The following is a 12,493-nucleotide window of genomic DNA, read 5'->3' as shown; positions in this document are numbered from 1 at the left end:
CGCAGCAGAAAGATGTAAAAAATGAGTAGTGAGTAATGGCATTTGGACTTCGCAGTGACCAGATCTTTCACCACTTTAGTCCGTGCTGTGTTGGGAACGAAAGCCTGACTGAAGTGGGTCTAATGGGGTGTGAGTTACGAAAGTGTATGAAGCAAGAGTAGACAGTATCTCGAGTAGCTTGGACAGGCATGGGAGCTGAGAGATCGGACGATAGTTAGAGTTAGGGTCAGAATTGTGTTTTTTCATAATGGGAGTAATCACTGCATGTTTGAAGAGAGAGATTGCAGATTCTAGTTGAGGTAGGGATAAGCACAGGAGATAGAGTTGTAATGACTTTTGCAGGTATAGGATCAAGGGGAGAGGTAGTGGATTAGGAGGATAAGAAGAGTGTGGATACTGTTTTTTCAGTTGTGGGCTCAAATAAAGAGAAAGTACCAGAGGGTTCAGGTGGGGAAGTAAGTATTTTAGAGGCTGCAGAAGAGCATACCATTTCATCTTGGATGGTATGAACCTTGTCCTTACAGTAGGAGGCAAGTTATTGTGCCCTGATGACGGGGGAGGAGGGGGTGGGTATAGAAGAGACTTAAATATGTTAAAAAGTAGCACAGGGTTGGTGGCATGAGAAGACATGAGATAAGTTTGTTTGGCAGTGTCCAAAGCATTGCAGTAGGAGTGGTAGCTAGTCTTATACGTGAGAAAATCACTCAGATTACAAGATTTATGCCATTGGCGTTCTACTTTATGTGACTGATTTCGTAGTTGTGTCGTTATTTTGAAGTGCCCCGGTTGGCATCTAAGCCTGGGTGGGGTGTAATGGGAAGCTGGAGCCACTTCATCAAGGGCTGTTTCAAGAGTCTGGTACAGGTGAGAGACAGGAGAGAGAAATGTAGAAATGGGAGAGCGCTGTTGTTGGAGAGGTAGAAAGTTGTGGAAAATTAATAGCATTAGTATTTCTTCAGGTTAGAGTAGGCTTGCATGATTTCAGTGTCAGTGAGCTTGGGGTAATTGAGAAGAGCAAGAGGGTAATGAGATTGTGATCAGAGAGAAGGAAGGGAATGTTAGTAAAATCAGAGACTGAGCACAGCCTGTTGAAAACAAGGTCAAGGCAGTGGCCTTCCTCAAAGAGTAGAGGAGTCAGACCACTGGGAGAGGCCGAAAGGTTCGAGAGAGGAGTTTGGAAGCATGCAGAGATGGTGGACTGTGAATATCAATATTTAAGTCACCCAGGATGATGGTGAAGGAGGATAAGAAGTGGGGAACCAGAAATCTTCCAGAAATTGAGTTTTGGGAAGCCGAGGTGGGCGATAGAGAAACAACATGCAGAGAGAAAGAGGGAAAAAAACTAATAAGAGTGAACCTCAAATGACGTGAGTGAAAGAACTGGTGGTATTGTAGAGCGGATTATGTGAAGGCATTTTGACAGTAATATCCCTACCCCACCTCCTTTACAGTTACCAGGCCTGGCGGTGTGAGCGAAGTGGAACTACCATGTGACAGTGCTGCAGGCGAGGCTGTGTCTGATTGTGTGAGACAGGTTTCTGTAATAGCCAGCAGGTTAAAGTTGTGAAAGATGAAGAGGTCATTGATGGATGTTAATTTGTTGCAAACAGAGCGTGCATTTAATATGGCAAATTTAATTTGCTTGGTGGATTCACTTTGGAGCAAATCCAAATCCCTCACTAAGTAGGAAAAGCACAGACTGAACTGCATGTCTATAGTACCATGTGCACACTAGCGAACCCAGTGTAGAAGTAAGGACCAGTGATCACACAGGTGTATACGGGTGTGGCAGTTCAGCAAAACTGTTGAAAGTGCAATAATAATATAAAAAATAAAATAAAAAGATCACACCAGACCAGGGTGACTAAAATAAATCTCTGTCATGATTAAAACCCAGACTTACACATAGAAAGCAGTGGTGCTGATGAAATAGCAGGAGAAAAGTGAACTACTCATGCGGTTTAAAGTAAACCCATAATATTAATATTTGGTTATAGCAGACAAATGGCCCCAAAAATGCAGGGTGGTTGCATACCTCCCAACTGTCACGATTACAACGGGACAGTCCCGATTTTTGGGTTCTGTCCCGCTGTCCCACCCGCGGCAGGCATTGTCCTGCTGCGGGGGGTGGCAGTTGGGAGACCCCCCAATCTAATAGAATAGACGCTGTGCGCATGCGCACAGCGTCTATTCTTGTGTGAAAATGAGGTTGCGGCTAATTAGCATAAGCCGCGCTCTCATTTGCATATGCCCCGCCCCCTTTTCGGGCGCTCGCTGTGTCCCTATTTCCCCAACACAGAAGTTGGGAGGTATGTGGTTGCGCACATTGTTATCATACACAACAGGGTGATTACCCTCCATAGAAGACCTTTAGTACAATGCCAAAGCAGACAATAGGATATCAGGCATAGGGCCTCGGTAAGCTTAAAGGGCCCATCTGCCAAGGTGACCAGCAGGTCGGTGGAATCTCAGCCTGGGAACATATATCTGTGCAACTGTATAACATCTAGCTGAACCGAAGCAGTGAATAACAGCAAAGAGGGAAAGAGACCTAGGCTTCTATACCCTTATAAGATATTACACAAATACCAGATACCATAATAAAAGGACACTAAATCACCTAAAGCTCAGTACAGGGTGAGTATCCTTTATCCAGATATCTTTTATTCAAATTAATCCAAATATCCATTGTTCCCGAAATTAACTTATTTTTTGTTAAAAGCACTACCAGGAACATTTAACTGGCACTACTAGGGAGATGTTCTGTAACTAGCATTAAATATATGCAGGAAAATGATTGCTTATCACCCATATTCAGTGCCTGAGATAGTACACAAACTTTGTTTAATGTTTTGAAACCTTGTTTCATACACAAATAAAATATATTTGTGTGTATATCATGTGTTTATAAAACAATAATGCCCTTTGTGTTCACATATGGGTCACATCCTTAAAATAAAAAAAATATTCTGAAATACAAAATAATCCGTTATCCAAAAAACTTTTGGTGCTGAGCATTTTGGAGAAGGGATACCTCTAAGTATCATGGTTACATGTGCCTGGCTTCTGTGTATAAACTCTTTGGGCTGATCTCGGTAGCATTGGCAAAGTAAGGTTACAATATATGCATCTTGATGGTCTCACACACAAACAGAGGGAGATCAGCTATGTCTCAAGGTCCATACACACTGGGCTATTTTGCTCAGTGTGTATACTGACTAATGATGGGGAAGATCACAGGGCTGAAAAACGCATTCACACTGAGCGTTTTTCACCCATTTCTGTTATTTTCCCAGGGGTGGACAACTTTCCATAGCAGGACTATGCAAAGCCGTCCCACTCTGTTGCTCATCCACTGGTAATTCCAGCAGATAAGCAGCCATGCCAGCGATGATACAGGAACGCGCATTAGCGCTCATTGCTGCCCTGTACACACTGTCAAACAAGTAAACTAAGCTACTTTCAGTTCAGTCGGCCTGTGTGTATGGGCCTTTAGGGAGAGCTCAGCTTGCACAGAGGCTTGAGACAGTACAATCAGTTAACTAGCTAGTAGAACCTGATCCCTTTTGGCTAGGAGCCAAGAGTCAGGTAAAAGGCTAACCTGCAAGATGAGAATGATGTCAAACTTGACAAGATAATGCTCAGTTCTTGGCTGTACTAAAAAGCTCACTAAAATGTTGGCATAAGCATCTTTTACACAAATAAAAACATTTAAACACAAAAATGATCCATGAGCTTAATAATGAGGTATGGGTGCTTCATTCATTAAAGGTACTTTATTAAAAATGTGTTCAACACTGGATGCATTTAATAAAAATATTAAAAACACAAGATACATTTGGAATCAGTGCAGGAACAGGGTGGCACTGTGTAGGATCGTAGTATGCAGCCCCTCCTCTAAACCTGTGATTTACGGGGTTGGCTTTAGGTTGCAGAGCGCTGACCGATGCTTCCTAAGGCAACTGCAAGCAATATGCAGGCTCTATGGGGCAGCGACAGTGCAAATGGCAGGGCCCACTAAAATTTATCATTTCAATTCAAGAAGCTGGTGACGAAGCAAAAAAGGATATCCTACATGCCAATTAATTGACATTGGCAGCGTTACCACACACACAACTTACAGCTGTGAATAGGTATAACTAAATTTGCTTAAACTACATAGAATTCTGGAAAAAAGCCAGACATCTATACACGCTTAAAATTTGTAAACTCATTAGAATCTTCTAAAGAAAATGCATTTATTTGATCAAATAGGTTTAATTGTAGCCACTATGAACCAGAAGCAACAAATGTGCATCTCTTGGCGAAACCTGGAGGCATTCGATCATGACAGATCTAAAAACTAATTGCAAAGGCAAACCTTCCTAAATTAAATCTCCAAATCAACTTAGTTTTAGTAATTCTATTAAAGTTTTTAATCTAAGAGAGATCAGTAAGACTTCTGGACACTTTGTAAACACAAAGCGTTAACCTGATTAGTAACACAGTGACAGTTTTCTTCTAAATACATTAATGATGCACGGACTTCAGGCCCATACACACAAGACGTAGTGTTCAGTGAACGATATTGCTGAACAATTTCCCTTGAACTTTCCAGTGTCCTGGACAAACAATATTGTGTATACACACTGAACGATATATGATGCACGAACAATCTAGATGGAGTCTAGTGACATGCAGATTTTTGTGAACGACTGATAAAAATTGAGCTGAATGTACAGAAGACACATACCCTTGGTAATGGGTCACATACATAATGGATGATATTTTGTAAATTTTGTTCAAAATGAACGATATTGTCCAAAATATCGCCCAGTGTGTACGCACCATAATTCATACATTAATATTCTGAGATAAGAATGACCTGTTAAAGTAACCTTTTCATACTCACATAAATGCTTGGTGTCGGTGGATTTAACTTATCGCTTGGCAAAGCCGGATAAGGGGGCGGAGGTGGCCGCGGAGGTGGGCACTTGTCCAGTAAAACACTACTGTTTGAGAGACCATTCTTACCCAGATTTCTATTGAAAAAAAAAAAAAAAAACAATCACCGAAAAAAAAATGAAAATTGCATCACAAAAAATGCATTGTCCAAAGCAAAAATCGTATTGTTCAATCATATTTGCAAAATAATTTAAATATCGCATGCAACAGCCTCTGGGGGTAATCCAATTATCCCCAATAAAAGACAGAGAAAGGAAAAAAACTCTTGTTTTCCCTATTTTTTCCTCAATGTTTGACTAATGTATTTTTTAAATAGGCTACCCAATTAGATTGCGCTGGCTTATCAGAGCTCTGATAGCGGGTAATTGGATACTGCCAAATGAGTGAAATTTATTCCTGAAACACGAAATTGCACTTCTCAAATGTCGATAATGTTCATGATGCACACTCCTGCAATTCTATTAATTCAGGGGTAGATGTATGTAGCTGTGATAATAGTGGAGAAGTAAGCGTGTGGAGGACTGTAGTAAGGAAATCATCTGCTTTGTAAACTGTATAGAATGCACTTGATAACGGTTACTTCAAAGCTGATTGGTTGCCATGGCACACTTCTCCATGCATCTACCCCTTAATTGAAAATGCCCATTTGCGTGGATCATAGGGATGGTAGTGCATTAACACTAGGTGAAGCGCATGATAGTGAGGGTTCAGTGGCAAATAAGATAGCAGTAGGGTATTAGAAGTCTGTTTGTGGCAATAAGCAATGTACTGGTTTGCAAAAATGTGCAAATTTGTTGATATTTTACAAATGAAATGGTCAACAAAATGATAACCAAACTTTACTGCCTTTTGGGTTGCATTTTCACAAGCAAAAATTTGTTGTGCAATATATTTATCTATTATCTATATTTATCGGTTTTTAGCGCTGCCCTCCATTTCTTGTTGTGTTTACAGCCTCAGAGTGTGTACATCTTGTGACACCTTGAAATGTGGAACTGATGTAAATATCTTGTGAATAGTCCTGAGCCCCATTAGAAATTGACTTTTATTTGCACAAATAAAACATCTTGCCTTCAAATTGGCTGTTTCTTTAGGTCGCATCCTCTTTGAATACGAAAAAAGTCCTCGTTCTCTCCCAGACATTGGGCCTTATTCAGATCTGAGCTCAGTACAAATTTGTTTGGAAAATGGCAAAACCATGTGCACTGCAGGTGGGGCAGAAGTAACATGTATAGAGAGTTAGATTTGTGTGAGTTATCTTGTTTCTGTGCAGGGTAAATACTGGCTGCATTATTTTTACACTGCAATTTTGATTTCAGTTTCAGCACACCCCACCCAAATTGAACTCTCTTTGCACAGGTTCCATCTGCTCCACCTGCAGTGCACATGGTTTTGCCCATTTTCCAAACAAATTTGTACTGAGCTGAATAAGGGCCATTGTGTGAGCTCAGCTTCTCCAGGATCCACTGCAGGTAGTCTACCAGAGCCTGGTCAATGGCCAGTGGGGGTCAACAGATGCCAGTCAGGTGGTGTCTCAGCAACATGCAGACAAACATACAACAGAAAAGCAGTGGGTGGAGTCAGTAACAGGCTGTTACTAACACTAATACCCCTTTCGCACCAACCTAATTTCCTGGGTTAGCGCAGGTGTGAAAGGTTCCGGAGCCAAAATCCTGGTAAAAATTGCAGGGATTTCAACCCTACTATGGAGCAGGGTTGTTCCAGAGTTCAACCCGGGGACCTTGCTGGTGTAAATAGGGTAGGGTTTATTTACCTGGGTTACCTGTCCTCTGTGTCCTGTCCGGCCGGGGATCTACACAGGCGGCAGACGCAAATGACGGAACAGGCAGCGGATGAAGATGATGCAGCTCTCCGGTGGCAGTGAGGGCGCCGAAGAGCTGTCATCTTCATACGCCTGTCCCGTCATTTGCGCCCGCTGCCTGTGCGGATCCCCGGCCTGCACCGGGATGAGTATTCTCACCACCTATTGCCCACCACCTCTGCCGCCATCCCGCCGACTGCCTGCCTCCTCCCCGCCCCCTTCACACACCAGAACATGCAGGGACTTTTCTGGTGTGAAAAGGGCCAACCCGGGAATGGCCCGGCATGATTCCTGGGCCATATTCCTGGGTGGGTCCCTGCATTTTCTGATGTGAAAAGGAGTATAAGAGGGAATCCCATATTGGCCAGGTCCAGTGAGAACTGAAACCAGCCTGATCACTTGTATAGAGCAATGCCTTGTGGCATGCAGGGCAGCGATAAAAAATTTAATTGACCTCCTAATGTCTGAGTAGGGAATAGACTCACATTCACCTTTAAGATTACCAACGTGTACAGTATTTCAACAGAAAAATAGATATTCACATATAAAATAAAGTACATGTTTAACCATAACTGAAACAAATTATGCAAGGTATCTAAAAATTAGTAAAAAAGTGCTCAAATAAGCATAAAACTATCAGTGTTATGAAAACTATACAATATCATTTGAATTCACAAATATTAAATGTACATACATATTTTTACCACCAGATGGCACTACATAATTCAATTAAATACCAAGACTACAAAGATTCTTGGCATAGGTAAAGCTAAAAACCACATATGCATAATTTGGTATTTTAAGTTACATTTAAGAACAATGATCTAAATAGTCACAATAAAAACAAGTTATTTCCATCAACTTAAAATATTAAAACAATGGGGTAAAGGTATGAAGCGCAACGGAATCTGCTGCGCTATATAAGAAACTATTAATAAATAAATAAATAATAAATGAAGCAGTGATTCAGGAGAAGTGATAAAGTGCCTGGGTTCTTCCTCACCAGCCAACCAACTCCTGACTGTCCCTTTTTAAACCCAGCAAAAGTCAGGAGCTGATTGGCTGGAGATGAAGCACCAGGCACTTTATAACTGCTTCATGTCTACCCCAATGTAACAAAACAACTACATAGAGCAGCATATGGGCCAAACCTTTTAATTATATTTAAATGGTGATCAAATAATGAAATTGGCAAATAAAATGTCATATTTCATGCCATATTATCTCTGCCATATTATATCTCTACCAAAATAGGTAAGGTAATGGAGGTGTGTGGATGGTAGAGGGGTTTTAGAACTATCTCAAGAGAGTATTAAGTGTTTTTACCATACACACTTAAGGGTTTATTTACTAAGATGGGAGTTATATTAAAAATGGGATGTTGCTATGGGCAACCAATCAGAGTCTATTATCCTAGAAGGTGCTAAATAATTAAGTAAATTCTGATTGGTTGCTATGGGCAACATCTCATCTTCAACTGAACTTCCACCTTTGTAAATAAATACCTCAGTGTTAAACCCCCCTCCCCCCAAAAACAAAATTTTAGCCACATCCCTTTTATAACACCTTTAAAACAATGACGGCTAACCTTAACACTCCAGCTGCTGTTTAACTACACATCCCAGCATGCCCTGCATCAGTTTCAGCATGACCAAATAGTAAATATGTAGCAGGGCATGCTGGGATGTGTAGTTCAACAACATTTGGAGTGTCAAGGTTAGCCATCACTGCTTTAGACTATTAATTTAGAGCCCTTTGTTTTTGCCCAAGAAATCCTCAATATCGGGATAACACTGCCACTGGGAAACATTTCTACCTGCTGAACCTTGTGCTGGCAAGCTGAAATGTGTAAAGTGTCAAATTTGGGCACTTAAATGTGTCTCTTCAAGTCATGCCAGCACTATTATAAAGTTTAGCCATTTTATGGAGCTAAACCCAGCCTTTTAATGGCCATCCTCCCATAAATATTTAGATGGGACGTTGGGCACGCTAAACCCAATTGAATCACCTGTGAACATGTTTCTGGTTCTAGATACTTGCCTATTTAATAGGGATTTTGTTTTGCTTCTCAGACCAAAAAAAATCTGTGTTAAATGCTGCCTACTTTGGGGCAGACTGAATAGTACCAGATGATCAAATGGCCCACAGTAAATTACCACGCCTAACTGAATTCTCCATTTAACCCCACTGGTCGAGGCTTTTTTCTAATCGCTAGAATTAGGTAATTTTTTTCACATTTTTGCACTCTCAGATTTTTAATAAAGATTTTACTTTGTGGCACCCACCTATACTGTACTTTTTCTATTTTTCTCCAAAGACACTATTTTAAGAACATGCCATTGAAGAGATTCAATTGATTCCCCCCTTGGCTACCACTACAGGTGCATAAACTGGCATAATTGCTGCTCCTTCAGGAGACAATTAGCCGTGGGAGAGAATTTAGGTGGCCATTTTGGCCCACTATCCAGGACCTTAATTGCATAGCTATACAGACATTTAATGCTCCTCAAAATACACTTATTTGCAGAAATAAAAACCTTGTGCTGCTATAAATCATTTATAAGACATGCTGCAAAATTAGCGTGCGACGCTTCTCATAAGATACCAAAAATATCCTGTAAAGCACGCTTAATGCAGGACAATCTTGTTTTGTTTCTTTAAAGCACATAATTATAGGCATGAATGTGTTTATATTTTATAATTTATATGTATTTTTACACCTCCCGTTGCCTATCCCTAATCCCTCCACTTCTCCCTTCACACTATAACAAAACAAGGTAATTACTTCCATGATGAAAAATGTATCCACTATTTAACCACACTGTTTACCAATATGCAATCAATTTACTCTTCTATCCTTTCTGCACATTTATGCAACAAAACAGTGTCCTATATGCAGATATGGTACTTATGAGTTATCCGGGCGTCCGATTTTTAAATCGGGTCGGATCGGGACATCGGATGCGATGTGATGCCCCGATTTTTCCATAGGAATTAATGTTAAAATGGACTGAGTCCATTTTAACATGGAATTCAATGGGAAAAAGGGTCCTTTTCATACCCCTACTATCCAAGTGGGCATGGAGTTGGATATAAACCTGTGGCGAGCGTAGCGAGCCACCGAGCCCGAAGCGTGGCGAGCGTAGCGAGCCCCGCGAGGGGACACAGAATACCATCCCCTCGCGGGGCTCGCTTCGCTCGCCACGCTTCGGGCTCGGTGGCTCGCTACGCTCGCCACAGGTTTATATCCAACTCCATGCCCACTTGGATAGTAGGGGTATGAAAAGGACCCCTTTTTCCATAGGAATCATTTTAACATTGATTCCTATGGAAAAATCGGGTCATCGCATCCGATGGTCGCATGCGATGCGATATCGCATCGCATCTGATTGTATGCCTTAACTTAAGGCATACAATCAAAAAATCGGCAGCCCGGATAACTCACAAGTACCGCAGATATAAACTCACAGCTGGCCATACACCAGACAACTTTCATCAAACCGGTTGGCTGGTTGGAATAAAAATTTGGTAACGTAATTGAGCAATTGACAATCAGCAAGTAGCTAAAAAACAGATGGAAATAGTCATTTAGACAATTTGTTTAAATAAAACAGATTTGACCAATTTAACTGAATGACCAATTTTGTCAGGTTTCTTCATTTAGGAACCATTAATCACAAATACCATAGATTGCAGACACGCTCTGCTGCAGTCACTCCTGTGGAGCTGTCGGGCAACCAGGAGGAGAGCAGCAGTGGCAGGTTCCGTTGAACAGAAGACCCGCCAATGCCGGTGGGGTATGGGTCAGTGTTGAAAACACAAAGGTCGACATGCACTATAGGTTGACAGGGTCATTAGGTCAACATGTGGGGGGGGGGGGGGGATCTTAGAATGCACACCCTATATACATGAGGTGCCATCATGCTGGGACTTGTAGTTCTGCAAAAAAAATACATGGTGCAGACTCCATATTATTATTCAATAGAGGTTCTTGGTATATTAATTGGCCAAGAAATATTTGCCCAGCAACCCACTAACATTTATTTAGCATTATTTATTTTCCACTAATATATTATACTTTCTAGCACATCACTTTTTATCCTTTAGCTTCTGCTTCTTTCTTATTAATACACCTTTAGCTGAGTTTTTCTCCTGTGTGCTGCCCTGGGGTGACTGACCTATGCCAACCTTTTTGGGGTTCCGCACCCCAGATTCAAACTTAGTATTAGGGACCCACCAGAAATGAGGTTACCGTGAAGCTGGTTGGTGGGCAAATATTTCTTGGCCAATTAATATACCAAGAACCTCTTTTATTGATTAATATGGAGCGTGCATCTGCACCATGTATTTTTCTTTGCAGAACTACAAGTCCCAGCATGATGGGACTTGTAGCTAATATTGTGTACACCTGAAGGTTGGAACTCCTTCAACTTAGAGTAGCACCCCACCCACCTTATTTGAATATTATTTTACCAGCTTGGTCCCTGGTAGACACAGACTGCAAACTGGAGGCACAAAGTAGGTAAGACCTAAAATGAACACTAATTGCTAGTCTTGGGGATGGATTTGGGGCACGGCTCCCCTTGGGTTGGTGTGGCTGAGTTGCTTTCCGGGTGGCACACCCTAACATTTATTTAGCACTATTTATTTTCCACTACTATATTATACTTTCTAGCACTTCACTTTTTAACCTCTCGCTTCTGCTTCTTTCTTATTAATACACCTTTAGCTTAGTTTTTCACTTCTGTGCTGCCCTAGGGTGACTGGCCTATGCCAACTTTATAAAGGGAGAGGTCACGAACAAATTGCTGATTGTCATTTGCTCAGATATGTTACCTGATTGGACACTCCAACCAGCTAACTAATTGGATGAAAGCTGGTCTGGTGTATGGCGAGCATCCCATACACATAGAATTTGTGTATCTACCTGGAGTGGTAAGTGATCATCCAAAACTTATTGCTTTTTATATTTTCTAGCCACCTCCTTTCTTATCCTTATGAGGCGATTACATCAAATGGGTATTAATTTCCATTTAATCTAAATTAGTATTAGTTTCCATATTAATCTAATTTATATCGCATTTAATGGACGTATTCAGTTAGCTGCAGGGTATTTATTGCGGCTGCCAATTCAATTAGCGGGAATTAATCTGTGAGTTTATCCCTGAAGCAGCTGTGAGGAAAAACGGAATCAGAGAGCATTTGCACACTAGACTCTGATTTTTGGCATGGTGCAAAGGCTATTTAAATGAATAGCTTTTGCCCTTGCTTCGCTTTGAGCTGCTAAATAAACCCTGTGGCTAATTGAATATGCCCAACTGGGTTGAAAAGGTCTCCATTGCGTAGTGGTGCTTCCGCATTTAAAAAAAATCAGTTCAGGTGAGTTTAAAGGGCTTAAATTGGTGCTGATATTTCACCTAGGTTAAAAATCTGTACTTTTCCACCATTTTGTAGTTCAAATTTCGATTTGACCTATTCAGTTAAAGTGATGATTTCTCACCTAGATGAAAAATTTGGCATGGGTGAAAAAGTGTGAATCCAGTTTTTAGCCCATGCCTTTCTACCCCCCCAAAAAAGACAAAGGCATAACAAAAAATGTGCGAAAACACCCACAATTGCAGCAAAATCGTCCTTTTTTCGTATTAGCGAGAAAACATGACTTATGGAGAGGGAAATCAACTGTTGAAGGTTCCCCATCAGAGCAAAATCAATTGTTGCTGCGATCAT

General features: G+C 41.1%; 1 protein-coding gene across 4 annotated transcripts in view; it reads right to left on the bottom strand.

Annotated features, from left to right (window-relative positions):
* KDM6A (lysine demethylase 6A) overlaps positions 1-12,493 on the bottom strand; it is a 146,338-nt gene that overhangs the window by 23,234 nt on the left and 110,611 nt on the right. For all 4 annotated transcript variants that reach the window (XM_083172669.1, XM_083172671.1, XM_083172670.1 and 1 more), the window contains one exon: positions 4,892-5,021. In XM_083172669.1, the coding sequence (XP_083028795.1) occupies positions 4,892-5,021 (130 nt within the window). The remainder of the gene's footprint in view (positions 1-4,891; positions 5,022-12,493) is intronic.

This window comes from Crinia signifera, chromosome 2 (assembly GCF_055691185.1).
Source record: "Crinia signifera chromosome 2, ASM5569118v1, whole genome shotgun sequence".
Classification (NCBI taxonomy): Eukaryota; Metazoa; Chordata; class Amphibia; order Anura; family Myobatrachidae; genus Crinia; species Crinia signifera.
The sequence above is the reverse complement of the archived record's forward strand: the minus strand, read 5'-3'. Positions and strand labels throughout refer to the sequence as shown.